This window comes from Akanthomyces muscarius, chromosome 1 (genome assembly GCF_028009165.1).
Source record: "Akanthomyces muscarius strain Ve6 chromosome 1, whole genome shotgun sequence".
NCBI lineage: Eukaryota > Fungi > Ascomycota > Sordariomycetes > Hypocreales > Cordycipitaceae > Akanthomyces > Akanthomyces muscarius.
Window position 1 is genome coordinate 492,678 of NC_079241.1, and position 14,313 is coordinate 506,990.

General features: G+C 54.2%; 6 protein-coding genes across 6 annotated transcripts; 2 read left to right on the forward strand and 4 right to left on the reverse strand.

Annotated features, from left to right (window-relative positions):
* Positions 1-110: 110 nt before the first annotated feature.
* LMH87_005073 (uncharacterized protein) lies at positions 111-2,642 on the reverse strand (the record flags this gene model as incomplete). Its single annotated transcript, XM_056202725.1, has 1 exon — positions 111-2,642. One exon carries the CDS (start codon positions 2,640-2,642, stop codon positions 111-113), a length of 2,532 nt encoding a protein of 843 aa, XP_056058253.1.
* Positions 2,643-3,041: 399 nt separating this feature from the next.
* Positions 3,042-4,259, forward strand: LMH87_005074 (uncharacterized protein; the record flags this gene model as incomplete). Its single annotated transcript, XM_056202726.1, has 1 exon — positions 3,042-4,259. The coding sequence occupies one exon, from the start codon at positions 3,042-3,044 to the stop codon at positions 4,257-4,259; it is 1,218 nt and encodes a 405-aa protein (XP_056058254.1).
* An 87-nt stretch (positions 4,260-4,346) lies between these two features.
* LMH87_005075 (uncharacterized protein) lies at positions 4,347-5,450 on the reverse strand (the record flags this gene model as incomplete). The annotated part of the gene is made up of 2 exons (XM_056202728.1): positions 4,347-5,118; positions 5,173-5,450. 2 exons carry the CDS (start codon positions 5,448-5,450, stop codon positions 4,347-4,349), a joined length of 1,050 nt encoding a protein of 349 aa, XP_056058255.1.
* A 720-nt stretch (positions 5,451-6,170) lies between these two features.
* LMH87_005076 (uncharacterized protein) lies at positions 6,171-7,751 on the forward strand (the record flags this gene model as incomplete). Its single annotated transcript, XM_056202729.1, has 2 exons — positions 6,171-6,551; positions 6,609-7,751. The coding sequence occupies 2 exons, from the start codon at positions 6,171-6,173 to the stop codon at positions 7,749-7,751; spliced, it is 1,524 nt and encodes a 507-aa protein (XP_056058256.1).
* A 475-nt stretch (positions 7,752-8,226) lies between these two features.
* On the reverse strand, positions 8,227-9,343 carry LMH87_005077 (uncharacterized protein; the record flags this gene model as incomplete). Its single annotated transcript, XM_056202730.1, has 2 exons — positions 8,227-9,256; positions 9,318-9,343. 2 exons carry the CDS (start codon positions 9,341-9,343, stop codon positions 8,227-8,229), a joined length of 1,056 nt encoding a protein of 351 aa, XP_056058257.1.
* A 447-nt stretch (positions 9,344-9,790) lies between these two features.
* LMH87_005078 (uncharacterized protein) lies at positions 9,791-12,420 on the reverse strand (the record flags this gene model as incomplete). Its single annotated transcript, XM_056202731.1, has 2 exons — positions 9,791-12,243; positions 12,294-12,420. 2 exons carry the CDS (start codon positions 12,418-12,420, stop codon positions 9,791-9,793), a joined length of 2,580 nt encoding a protein of 859 aa, XP_056058258.1.
* Between the last annotated feature and the right edge of the window lie 1,893 nt (positions 12,421-14,313).

The window sequence follows — 14,313 nt, forward strand, 5'->3', positions numbered from 1 at the left end:
CAAGTGGGAAATGAGTATAGTACAAGATTCCACATCTGATCTAATATACAAGATGCAAACTCTATGCGGAAAGTAGTAATGAAACAGTATTAGTACACAGCTCACACATATCAAGGCTCAACAACCCCAGTTATCATATCTGGCCTTAGTATATCGTACACGCCCATCTCCTTGGACGCAGCCGCGAGTGCTTCCCGCGCCTCCTCGCCACCCAGCTGCGCCAGGCTGCTCCTCTGCAGATACTCAAATAGGGCGACCCCCCTGTTCTCGCCCTCGAGCTTGTCTATGTCGCCCGCGCACCAGCTCATCAGGTCGCGCTCCATGTCGCGCTTGGCGTGCAACAGCTTGCGGCGCTGCGTCGGCGCGTCCCACGAGAGCTTGGTCGTGCCGAGAACGAGCTCGAGGACGAGCATCTCGGTCGGCACAAAGGCAAAGACGTCGCGCAGCGCCGTCAGCGCGACGACGAAGCCCGCCTGGTCGCGGATGCGGCGGAACGAGTGCAAGATCTTTCGCGCGAGCTGCCCGTCCATGCCGTCGGCGCCGAACACGGACCGGCAGGCTGCCGTTTGCGCAAATAGCTGCCGCGTGGACGCCGTCGCCGCCGCCGACATGTCAGGCGAGAGAATGTGCATCCGGTTCACGGCCAGCGTTTTCCACAGGGCGCTAAACGTGTATGGATCGGGCTTGACGCCGCGCTCCGTGACGAGGAAGTCGTAGAGCTCGAGGGCCTTGCTGTGCTGGCCCACCTGAATGTGCGATTCCAGAAGCTGGTTCATCATGAATGCGTCGGGGCTGATTTCCGAGTCGCGGAAAGCATCCCACAAGGCCCCGAGCTGATCGTGCAGCTCGCGCAGGCGGTAGTTTTCGGCAAGGATGCAAAACGTCTCGAGCGTGGCGCGGGGTAGCGATGCCGGTCCAGATTTGCTCGTCTTCTTCAGGTCCTTGTTTGACTTGGTCTTTCGTGCCTGGACAAACTGGATGCGGTTCTGAATCATCTCCCACGCAACCTGCTCCGACCTCTCCAGATCTTGGGCCCCGCCAGAGCGCTGCCAGGCGCCGATCAAACCGTTGACCTGAATGGGCGACGCTTCGACGCCCTTTGTGCGCATGAATTCTAACACACTGTGCGCTCCATCAACGTCACCAGCGCCGATCAAGCGCTTCAGCCACTTGCCAACGAAGAACTTGTTGGCAATGACAGAGGGCATGTACTTTTGCACAGTCAGGTCAATCTGCCCGTCGCTCATCATATCGACAAAGGCGTACAACGCATTTTCTGTTTGGCCTGTGGTCAGAAAGTAGGCCACAACCTTGTCGTAATCGCCGAGCTTCATTGATTTTCCAAGCAAGTCTCGCATATGCCGATAGGTATCCCAAGCCTGCTGCCTGCTCTCTTTTGTATTCTGCTCTGACAGCGAACGAATAAGTGGCAAGAGAATGCGGGCGTCCATACGCTTATCGACGAGCTTCTTGGCAGCTCTCTGTGCTTGCTCCAAGTTTCCGGTCCTGCAGTACATTCGAACGCCAAGCTCCCAAAACTCCTTGTAAGTCTCAGAGCTCTCCTGGCCCAGTGTGCCCATGCATCGCCTCCAGCTGTCCACCGCCCTATCCTCCCAGCCCTCCATAAACATGGCTTCAATGGCCAGAAGCTGCTGCGGCGGACTGAATGGGACCTTGGCCTCACTCATGTCTCTAGCAAGCATGGAAATGTGCGCAAGCCGGTGGATATTGATGCTTTCGTCGACAGAAAAGACTTTCCAGACAAAGTCCCACACTTCGAGGGGAACATGGCTCCAACTGTGAGCTAGAGCGAGTCTTGCCGCATGATATGCTTTGTATATAGCCACAATTTCCTTCTTTGCCGGTCCAGGCACCTCCTGCATGCTTTTATGAACTCGAGTAATAGCATCATTTAGACGAACAATCTTGCGCCGCTGATTCAGCGACCAAGGGCCGTCTACAACTTGGGGGCTTGAGCTCTTCATGCCACGGAGTGGAAGTGGCAGGTCTTCCGATAACTCGGGCAGGCCCAGGTCTATCGACTCGCGCACCTCTTGTGGTAAATCGGAAGTCGCTTCTTCAATCTCTCGGTCGATTGATCTCGAGTATTCGTCCATTTGCTCTGTGAACTTTTCCAGGTCCTTGCCCCCCTCGATTTGGCCAAATACCTTTTCGAGCTGGCCCATGACTTCGCTAAAAGCCTTCTTCTCTTCCTCGCCCTTTATTGTGTTCTTCATATCTTCGAGAGCTCCTTTAAGCTCGTTCGTATCGAAAGCATCTATCGATTTTTGAAAAGCCGTCTCGTCTGGGAGCTGCTGGCGCGTCTGCCCGCTTTGCTCAAAGAACCGAACTCCTCCGTCCAGGCCCGAAATATTGGCGTTGACTGTGGTTGCATTCCTTGCTGCTGCCATGTATTCTTGCATCGCGGTGTCATCGATCTCGCTTGCTGCCGCCCTGCCGCGCGCGGCGCGCAAAGAAGACGGTCTCCTGGCCTGGGTGCGCGGCGCTCGTCTGCGGTTCGCAGCGCTGCTGTAAGTTGCCGTCCATGCCTGTGGCACTCGCTTTGGTAGACTAAGCAAGCATGCCCTACAGATGGTCTCCTTCGGACCGCGCAAGTCGAAAAGCAGCGGTCTGCCAGGCATGCTGGAAGTTTGTCGTGTCCAGCTTCCCCTGTTTGAATCGAGACGTCCTGTCTACTAATTATGGGCGAGGTGCCACTACGAATTTGTTATCGATAGGCTTCCTAAGGCAGCATCTTCGCACATGCAGCGCGCCCTATAATGCGTTCATAATTGCGTCAAGACAAATAAAAACCGACCCGGGTGACGAAATCTGTTTCGTATTTTCTCTAATTTTATTTTGCTTTATAGTAGGAAGATGTACGTGCGACTTCTTTTCTAAACTGCGCTACCGCCTTCCTCTTTGGTGGAGACGGCGGGATCGACCTGGCAGAATCTTATTTTTTTTCTTCCGCGAACCGCCATAGCAGGCCAGCTTCTGAGCGCATCTACGCCACGAGAAAACCACAAATCTCAATCAAAATGGCTGATTCGGCGCCAGACTACCTGCGGTTTACGGGACATCGCTCCTTTACCAGACGATTAGTCCTCTCAACACTGACTGGTCGCCCAGTACACATCTCCAAGATCCGAAGCTCGTCGCCGACGAACACTGGCCTGGCGCACCACGAAATTTCATTTCTACGATTGCTTGAAGCGGTTACCAATGGTAGCTCCATGCAGATTTCATACACGGGTACCACAATTACCTACCACCCTGGTCTCATTACCGGCACAATTGCAGGACAGGGCGCTTCGGAGGGCGACATTATCGAGCACAGCCTGCCGCCGACTGTCACGCGTGGCATCACCTACTTCCTCCTTCCGCTCTGTCTTCTCGCACCATTCTCCAAGGCGCACATGAATGTGCGCTTCTCGGGCGCTGGCGTCATCACATCTGCGACCGAGACGGGCGACGTCTCTGTCGACTCCTTCCGAACCGCTATACTGCCCCTCTTTGGTCTCTTCGGCATCCCACCCGCACGAATCGAATTGAGGGTTCTGCAAAGATCCTGCGCCGGGCCTGGAGGCAAAGGTGGCGGCGGTGTTGTCGAGCTACGATTTGCGAGCCAGGTGCGCCTCCCGAAGACGCTACACTTGAACAGAAATCCTGGCCGAGTCAAGAGAATACGCGGCGTAGCGTACAGCACCGGTGTTTCGGCCTCGAACAACGGTCGCATGATCCACTCGGCAAGAGAAGTATTAAATTCTCTAGTAAGCGATATTCATATTGCGGCGCAGTACGACCAAGCGCCGCTGGTGCCGACCGGCGACAAGTCTGGCAGCAAGCGTCGTCTAGGCATCGGCTATGGCCTGAGCCTGGTGGCCGAGTCCAACTCGGTCGGTGTGATTTACTCTGCCGACGTCGTTGTACCACCTTCCGGTGGCCAGGTGCCCGAGGAAATCGGCAAGCAGTGCGCATACCAACTACTCGAGACAATCTCACAAGGTGGCTGTGTGACGCAGAGCTCAGCAAGCAGCATGATGATACTTATGGCTATGGGCTCGGAAGATGTCGGCCGTATAAGAATCGGCAAGACTGTGCTTGGAACAGAAGACATGGTCCTGCTGGCAAGAGACCTCAAAACATTTGGCGCTAGCAGCTGGGGTCTGCGAGACGTGACGGAGGATGAGTCGGGCGACATCATTGTATCAGTGAAGGGCAGTGGAGTAGGTAATGTCGGCAGAAAAATAGCATAGACATCATGTTGTATTCAAAATTCAATTAGCGCTTCTTTCATTATATTATCCATGATGCCGAAAAAATGATCGCTTGCTTTCTATAATCTATACATTTACAGGTGTCGCAGTAAGCTCGGACACAGCTCGCCGTTGAGCATTAGCCCGTATAGCCGCAAACGTCGCATTGTATCCCATGCTCGTTAAAGAGTGCGCTGCTGTTCTTCGCACATCCATGACTGTATGCCGTATGGTGTGAAGCACATGGTAAGGCCCCAAAATGCCATTGCCAGAGCTCATGACATTGAATAAGTGTGTCGTGTTGTCGGTATCATCATTTCTGTTGCTGCTGCTGGGACCGGCCTCATTTCCCGCGTCGGCATCCTCATTCAGGAGCCGCATCTCGACTTCGACTGCCTCGTCCCCTGCCTCCTCGTCCATCAGGGCGGAGACGCCTCGCTCTTCCTCGTCCAACTCTCGTATGGTTCGACCAGCGGCAGCTTGCTGGGCCAGATCCTCGGCGAGGGGACGAAATGTCTTGAGAGTAACGCGCATCTGCTCTCGTTCGGTATGTATCGTTAACATGATACACTGCAAGACTAATAGAAATATATCGGCCAGCAGATAGTATATTCTCGACGTGGACGGCTTTTGTCCAATGAAGTCAATCACAAGACCGCCGTGTTGGTATCCACGCTGGTCGTCTAGTCCAACTGGGAGGGCAGTAAAAAGATGAAAAAGCATGCATATAATATTCGGCACGACAACGAGGAGTACGTGCACGCGCGTCGCTGTCAAGGCGACTGGAAACGATTCGTCCTTGGGACTTAGGTAGAGGTATTGGCCAAGCGCTCGTAGGAGGAATCGAAACATGGAGCATCTAAGAAGGCGTGATTAGTATGAAGACGGCTTGATTTAGCAGTGGGACGCGTACTCCATATAGTACAGGGCGCTCAACTCGGCAAAGACGACGAGGTCAAGCGACTTGAGCAGGTGCGTGAGGAAGACGAGCTTCTTCTTGAGACCCGGGCAGTTTTTCTTGACGTCTTTCTTCGAAGTCGGCCGTCGCTGCTGCGATGCAGGCTGCGCACGTGGCTCAGCTTGTTGCGCCGCGCTGGCACGGCGGCCCTGCGGTTGCGCCGAACGTGCGGCGTCATCGTCGTCCCAGGTCTCATCTCGCGCCGAGGAGCTGGGCGAAGCATCATCGTTCATAGTCGCGAGTGTTCATCTGGGCCCGAAGCAATCGTGTGCTCTATTCGGAAGCAAGTCGATGTCAACAATCCGCTTCCATGGGGGCTGGCGATGGCAGACCGGCGGTGTTGGTGTTGGGAGTTGCAGTTGTACCTAGACTGTGTGATGGCCGAGCTGGAGCTTTGGCTTAGGTAGGTGCAGAGCAACGGCGAGGAGCCACAGCTGCGGTGGGCGGTTCGACACGGCAGATGATGTAAACGGACGAAAAAAGCACCCTGTAAAAGGAAACTTTTACAAATCCTGGGATCGTTGGATTAAAGGATAATTGAAGAATGAAAAACAAGTACAGTTTTCCAAAGCTGCCGCCTTTAAGGCACATGCAACCTGGCGCATGCTAAAAGACCCCTAACATGCCGCTTCCGTCACGGCGTTTTAGCGGTGCAACGGTGGATGCTCTAGCGCAAGGCCGCCTGGCAGTTGCCCGTTTTCTGCCCTGCAATCCTGGATCAACATTAATTCCGGCCTCGCGGGTCCTGCCAGCAGAGCCCCGCCATTTGGCTTGCTTGGTGGGAGGTGGGCTGGGCAGGGTGGCATGCAATTCAGCCCACCACTTTACCAAGGTGACTCAGAACATTTTCGACAAGACGACCAAACCTCACCCCCCCCCCTCGGAACGGGCCTCGCAACAAGCAACCCGAGTTCGCGCCATACATAGCGCTTCGTCCGATTGTCCGAGAAAGCATGGCGACCTCTGGTGACCTCGTCACGCAGATCCTGCTGGCATTGTCCAAGCAGAGCCCGATTTTGACCGCCGAAGCGTTCCCCGCGCTAGCATCGCAGGATGTCAAGGCCGCGCTCGACAGGCTGAGCTCCCGCTCCATGATCACCTATGAGACCATTGAGCGCGAGGAGGCTGTCCTCGAGCCCGAGGCGGAGCAGATTGCCGAGCACGGCAGCCACGAGGCCCGTGTCTTCGAGGCTCTGCGCAAGGCCATGGACGGCCTGTCTGTCCAGGAGCTCGAGGCCGCCATTGGCGACAAAAATGTCACCAAGCTGGGCCAGGGCAAGGCCTTTAGAGAAAAATGGATCGCAAAGAACAAGGACGGCAAGCTTGTGGCTACTGTATGTCGACCTGAAAGGACTATACAGAATCTACATACTGACTGTACCCCACCATAGGCCGACTCTATTCAAGACGTTACGCAGACACAGCTCCAAAAGATCAAGGAGAACCGAACCGGCGATGCCAAGACCCTCACTGACCTCAAGAAGCGTAAGCTCATCAAGATGCAAAAAATCATCAGCTTCAAGGCCGAAAAGGGCCCCAAGTTTGCCCTCGAGATACAAAAAGAGGAGACCGACCTAACGTCGGACATGGTCACCTCGGGCGCCTGGAAGACAGCCAACTTCAAGCCGTACAACTTCAAGGCCCTCGGTGCCGACCAAAATGCCGGTGCCCTTCACCCTCTCAACAAGGTCCGGCACGAATTCCGCCAAATTTTCTTCGAGATGGGTTTCGAGGAGATGCCCGCCAATAAGTTTGTCGAGACGGGCTTCTGGAACTTCGACGCCCTCTTCGTGCCCCAACAGCACCCGGCCCGCGATCTGCAGGATACCTTCTACATCTCCGACCCCAAAGTCGCCGACAAGCCTCGCCCCCAGGAGGACGGTCAGGACACCGAGGCGTACTGGAACAACGTCAAGGAGGTGCACCAGGACGGCAAGTACGGTTCGATCGGATACCGATACCCCTGGGCCGCCGAAGAGTCGCTGCGCCTGGTCCTGCGCACGCACACCACGTCCATCTCTGCCGCGCTCCTCCACAAACTCGCCTCGCAAAAGGGCCCCGACGGCCGTCCGCCGCCCGCGCGCTACTTTTCCATCGACCGTGTCTTCCGCAACGAGACGGTCGACGCCACCCATCTCGCCGAGTTCCACCAGGTCGAGGGTGTCATTGCCGACTACGGCCTGACCCTCGGCGGCCTGATGGAGTTCATGGAGATCTTCTTCGGCAAGATGGGCATCACCGACCTCAAGTTCAAGCCCGCGTACAACCCCTACACCGAGCCCAGCATGGAAATCTTCAGCTACCACAAGGGCCTCGGCAAGCTCGTCGAGATTGGCAACAGCGGCATGTTCCGCCCGGAGATGCTCGAGGCCATGGGCCTGCCAAAGGACATGCGCGTGTTTGGCTGGGGTCTGAGCCTGGAGCGCCCGACCATGATCAAGTACAAGATTTCCAACATTCGCGAGCTGCTGGGCCACAAGGTCGACCTCAACTTTATCGAGAGAAACCCAGCGGTCAGATTAGACAAGGAGTAATGGCGAGCAAAAAAAAAAGAAGGAGATGAGATAAATGGAAATAAATGTATAAAGGATAAATGCAAAAAAACACTGGAAACGAAAAGAAATAAGGTTAATTCCCATAGCGATCCAAAGATAACGCGAGACGGAAAGGATAGACATGAATGCTAAATACCTCATGAAATATGCCATGCGCGTTCACAAGAGGATAGTTCACGTCAACTGCACAAGGATAAGAGTGTGCAACTCGTTGTATTTCAACAAAGATATTCTAGCACTGCCACGCAATGCAGCCATCCAACGCAAAAGCAATGTCGACTTTTTGTTTTTGTAGCATACCCCAGGCAAAGCAGCTGAAAATGCAAAAGAAAGAAAGAAACGCCATCGCCGATATGATGTGTAATGATGCCCCTCAAACAGCAATACCAAGAAAACCCCCGACACATGTCCAACGCCAGATTCATAAAAGAAAAGACAAGCAGCAGCCCAACTCTCACGCCTTGACCATGAAGATCTGCGCCAGCGCCTTGGCGTCCATGACCGCCCGCCTCTTCTGCGCAATGTACCGCGACCGCGAAAAGTTGCGGTTGCCCAGGGGCGTCGACGTCCCCGAGCCGGCCGCCGGCGTAGAGGCAGCGGTGGTGCTATCGCCGTTGTCGTTGTCGGAATCGCTGTCGCTGCTGCTGCTGTTGTCGGAGCTGTTGTCGGCGACCTTGGCGGCCTTGCGGCGCTTCTTTTCCTCCTTCTTCTCGCGCCTCTCCCGCTTCTTGTCCTTCTTGTCCCTTTTCGCCCTTTTCTTGGCCGCTTTTCCGTCGGAGTCGTCTTCATCGGATTCCTCCTTGGTGGATTTGGACGACTTTTTCGACTTCTTCTTCTCCTTCTTCTCTTCCTTTCTTCGCTTCTTCCTTTCAGCCCTGGCGTCTTCATCCTCGTCCTTGCGACGTCGCTTCTTGTCCTTTGTCTCCGTCACCTCGCTCCCTTCCGCTTCCTCCACTTCATCACCAGCCTTGCGCTTCTTGCTCTTCTTGTCCTTTTTCGACTTTGCCACCTCATCCGCCTTTGCCTCATCCTCCTCCTCCTCCTCCTCGCTCTCGGTGCTCGTCTCCTTCCCCCCGTCCTCCTTCAGCTTGTCGCCCACCAGCAGGCCGCCGCGCACGAACCGCATCGGGCCCCAGCGCATCTCGACGTAGCGGTTCGTCTTGACGGCCAGGCGCGCGTTCACGTCCTCCTGCACCGCGGCCTCCGACTTGCCGTTCAGCCGGCTCAGCAGGTCCGAGAAGACGTCCAGGCCCGTCACCTCGTCCTCCTTGGCCTTGTTGAAGCCTAGGCCCTTCATGTCGTCCTTGAGCACCACGCGAATGTACGAGGCGCTCGCCGCCGAGTGCAGCTCCGCGTGCGGCGCGTCCTGCGCGCCGAGGAACTGGCCCGGCTGCCAGCCCTGTGCGCGCAGGATCTTCTGGCCGAATGTGGTGGTGTCGCGGGTCCATTTCGTATTGTTCGGGTCGTTGGAGATTTTCTTGCGACTATGCGGGAAAGGGCATGTTAGATACAGGCACAAGGAAAGAGCAACTCTGTGACATTTACCTCTTGCTATCCTGAAGCAAGCCCATCTTGGCGAAATATCTGGAATTAGAATCCCGGCTTGGGTTGATGAACTGAAGTCGTAGGCCCCGAATTTCGCTACTAGAAAAAAAAAGTCTGGAGGCGTGGGGTTGGCCGGCTTATCGGCCACTATGATTGGGCCGGACCCAGCGCCGATCCTCAGCGGCAGTACCAATCTTGACATCCCCATTCTGAGTTGAAAGGATAATTATTAAAGAACTTTTAAGACAATCATAGCTGTATTATAGCAAAGAATCGATTTCATGATTGTGCTGAGATAATAGTTTAACGTACACGGCTCATGTGGCCCCTTTCAAATTGCAAATACATCCAAAGAGTCCGCACTCCCCATAAATAAAGAACGCCGTTCACTAATAACTGCTGGGCTGCTTTTAGTGGTGCCGCAACTTCAAATGCCAGTCACCAACTCCAACTCCGAAGGTGGTGAGACAGTTTTAGTAGTTCAGCTCACCACTGCCGTTACCAGAGACCTGGTCGAGGTCCTCATAGCTCTTCAAGCTTCGTCCCTGGACAGCCTCCCGTGGCCCACCAGCACCGGCCCCGGCACCGTCGCCCCAGCGAGAGCCACCCATTCTGCCTCGGCCGCCATCGAAGCGACCACCACGGCGGTCATAGGGACCAGTGCGATACTGACCCCGGTTGGACATGCCTCCTCGTCGAATTGGGCCACCGGCACGGTCGTGGTCCATTCCATTCCACCCGTTGCCGTGCATGCCTGGAAAGCCACCGGGGACGCCGCCGGCTGCGAAGCCTGGCACCATCATTGGGTTGGACGAGAAATTCTGCAGACTGAAGCCACGGGGTGTTCCGGCTGCAGAATTACCGTTGGGTTGGGGGAAATGCCCGTTTGAGTTTGCGTCAGTGCGAGACGGCGCAATATGTGAGGGATCGAGGACATATGCATTTATCAGTTCGAATTCGTCCTTGAGCGCTTCAAGCCATTCGGAATGCCTCTTTTCGACATGCTTCTTCCAGAAATGCTCTTCCTTAAACAACTTGCTGCACTCTGGAACTTTGCATCGCCATTTGTGCTCATCTTCCTGCTTGACGTGCTTCATGAGTTCAGTCTCGACAGCCTCTTCCACTGGACGTCCCCCCAACTTGCGAAGATCTGAGGATTGCGGCTCTAAAATTTGTTGAACCTTGTCCTCAAACGTCCTGACCCAGTTAAAAGCTCGCATGAACTGCTGCTCGGTCTTGCTCGACGTATTGCGGAATTTCTTGTCATTCTCCAGAGCATCCACGTCGAGATCCTCATCACCTTCTGCACGCTTCTTCTCAGGGAAGGGGCTGCCATCAGCACTAGCTTTCGCAACCTCTCTAGCCGAGCTAGAAAGAGTACTACGAGGGCGACGCAGATGACCACCAGGGCACTTGCGTGTGAGCTCGTGAATAGAGTCACTCTCAAAGACACAGAAGAAGCAGAAGTTGAAGACACGTCGCAGGTACTCGATGAGCAGGTCAAGTTGCTTCTTCTTGACCAGCATATCTTCATCGTCCACTTCATCTTCATCCGCGACACCCTCATCTTCATCATCTTCCACAGCCATGCCCTCCTCTTCCTCACCGTCCATGGCCTCATCCATCGACACTTCCTTGGGCTTTGTGGCCTTCTTGCGTGGCGCAGGAGGAATTGCAGGCTTCAGCTGCTCCGAGTTCCTGAGGTTTTCAACCTTTTCTTCGATTTTGATGATGGCCTGAAAATCTGAGCCAAAGTCCTCCTCGTACTTGTTCACAAGTCTCTGTACAAGTAGTAAATCCTTATCAATACGCTCAGGAGCAGAAAACAAATCCCAGAGAGCCTTCTTTCGTGGATTGCCAGGTGGATTATGCACACCAACATGGCATACAAAATCGCCTCTCACCTCATCCTTCACAGTCTTGCCGTTGACAGCTTCTAAAGCCTTCTCGGCCGTAGAGGCAGGGGGAGGCGTGGCAGCGGCCTCACCATCCTCGGCGTCTTTGGGGTCCGCCCGATCAATTGGCATGGCCGACTCAGAAGACGGGTGAAGCATCACCCAACCGATACGATGATATCTCTTGCTTGGGTTAGGGTCTGACAACGACAGCCACTTGAAACCACCTTCTTCCTCTCCAAGGTGCTCCTTGCAGAACTCCTCCAAGTTTTGGCGACTGACATGAGGTGCAATCGTCTTGATGAGAAGAGTTGGCTGAAATTGGTTCTCATCGCGAATATCCGCGCCGTTGGTGGGGACAAGATCGCTGACACCAAGAATTTCATTGGTAGCGGTCGCTTCGCCCTCCTCCTTTTCGACTACGCCTCCTGTGCCGTTGCTCTCGCTTTTGGGAATACCCTCCAGAGAAAATTCATCGAAAGTCCCGGACTCCAAATCTTGCTCCCATTGGCTGTACGCACCCCGTCTGACTTCATTGAGTTTTGCTCTGAAGCCATCTCGAATGTCGGGCACATAGCGTTCCTTGAACCACTGTTCCTTCTTGTGCTCACTAACAAAGGCGCGAGCCATCTTGGCTTGGAGCTCTTCCTTGTACACATCGTATGCGGCCTGTATTTGCGCCTTTTCCTTCTCCCGTTCCTCCTGCGATTCGCGGGTACCGCGAGGGCGTTCAGGTTCTCTTCGGCGCCCAGTACGGGCGCGCTCTCTATCGTCTTTGACCTTTTCATTCATGCGCCACCATTCACTAAAGAAAGAGAACCCCACTTGGTAAGGAAGTTGAGAAGGATTCGGTACCGGGTTGACGAGAGCCCCAGGCGGCGCGCTGTCCTGACTTGGAATATAGCGATCAATGTTGGACGGAGGAGAGACCCCGCGTCTTCGATCGTCTCTGTCACGGTCATCTCGACGGGAACGAGGTTCATATCTATCGACAGGGGAGCGCGAGCGACGGCGATCGCGTCGTTCGTTGCCTAAACAAAAGGTCAGCGCATTGTCCAGCTTCCACGAGGAAGAATCGTACCAGGTGATCTGTTGCGGTAGAAGCCATCGGAACGATCGTCTCTGCCTCGGGAACCATCGCGGGCGCGAGGCGGTCGGTCCACGTTCGGGGAGCGGCCAGAATCCCTGTACGACGAGTACGAGTCCATTGTGAGAGGCGTGGGAGCTAGCCGGTCTCAGCAGCGCACCACTATGTTTTGGTGGATAAGGTTAATCTGAACCAGTCGTTCTCTCAGCTTCACGGAATGCACCGTGTCAAGTTTCGAATCGAATCGCAAAGAGGCCTATTGATTGGCTGAAGCGCCATAGGGTGGTTAGACTTGGGGACATGACGTAGATTAATTCGGAGCAAGCAGCGTCCGGAGGAGAAAAAGAAACGAGATGAAAAAAAGTTGATGCCGGCGAAAGAGCGCCACGAATAGTCGCGTTGAGCGAGGGATGGTTGGATGCAATGGACGCAGGATTTGGCAAGAGAGATTCAAGGAAACGCAAGGAACGCTCCGAACGAGACGGGAGGATTCGGGCAAGGGTAGGGGAGGATTCAAGATGATGGGACGAAATCGTAGGGACAATGAAGAGAGAATGACTGGGAAACGAACTGAAGTAATGCACGTCGCTGGAGAAACACAGCAATAACGCGACTTGCGCTGGGAGCGAAGCTGACTGAAGTGTGTAGAGTTCAGGTGGAAGGAGGCTGGCGGCAAACTGGTGAAGCGTGTGGGTCGTGTTTGAAGCTGAGATTGTATGGGGAAGCGTGAGTGCACGGCAGGCACTGTGCTGCGCTAAGCACGGGCGCACTAAGCATACAGTGCGGTGTCGGTCAGAGCACTGTTTTTCGCAGCTAGACTGTGCCACGTACAAACAAATCTCCTTGCAAAGTTTAAGCATCTGATCTTGGCCAAGTAGGTAATTTGGACGCCTCTGATGGCAGTCTGGGTAGTGGCTAGAGAAATTGACCAATCCTCCTGCGAGGAAAGGGTGACGGCCTTTCCTACTCGCCAGATCGCAACGCTACTGCATGTCGTACGAGGACCGGGGCCTCCGTGCGATTCGATTGGGCGGTATGCTGCGATGTCGGAAGGTTGTGTTACAAAGGGCGCAAAAAATGTCCAACGACGTGTGAACAGACGAATGCGCATCTTGGTGAACCCTCACGCAAACGTCCAGTGTGTGAAGTGCGACCCTGCTGGATCGCCGATCGGCCCCACGGCAAGGCTGGGCCTGCAGATGATCGAACAAATTACTGTTTATGCCGATAACTGAGCGAGTGTTACGAAATTGTTACAAAGTCGATTCTTTGACCGAATCGCATCAATTACGGCTTAGCCGAGAGTCCATGGAAATCTAGGCATAGGTCTTGTTCTAGCTTGCATAGGCCGCCGCAAAGGGTGCTTATTAGCAAAAGCTAAATTGAGGCTGTTCCTGTGGAAAGTTGTCATGCCTGTGGCTCTCAATCTTCTTCTTGATATTATTATCAGGTATTGAAAAGTTCTAACATAACTCAAATTAATTCCCTGCAAATACATATCACGACATACATGGTAGACCGAGCCCACGTTGGCGAGAACGCTGTCGGGGGCAAGCAGGCTAACGATTGCAACACCTCGACAGTTATGAAAATGCGTGCAAGTATGAAAACTGCACCATCGAGTATAATCAGAGCGTGTGCCATGTAGCTCTCGAATTGGCCCGAGCGGCAGAGACAGAGTATCTATCCGCCAAGGCTTTTCCAAGGACCACCCTTGGCGAAAGACCATTGACTAGCACCAAAGTTTCCTGAATGATCGATAAAACAATTTTGTGTTTTTGTCATTCGAGTTTCCCCGCGGTGTAATTTGCGCGGGGATGTCGAGATGCACGACCGACCAGGTACAAATGAGCATAATGCTGAGATAGCTACAGACAGTGTCCAAAGCGCCTCTCGCATTTGGGGCGCTGACAAATGTCATAGCTTCTGGTGGAAGCGTAAATGTGATGTTAAATTGCTCATGGTAAGTGAAGAATAGTCGGCAACGTTTTGCCGTTGAATGAAGTTTCGTGTT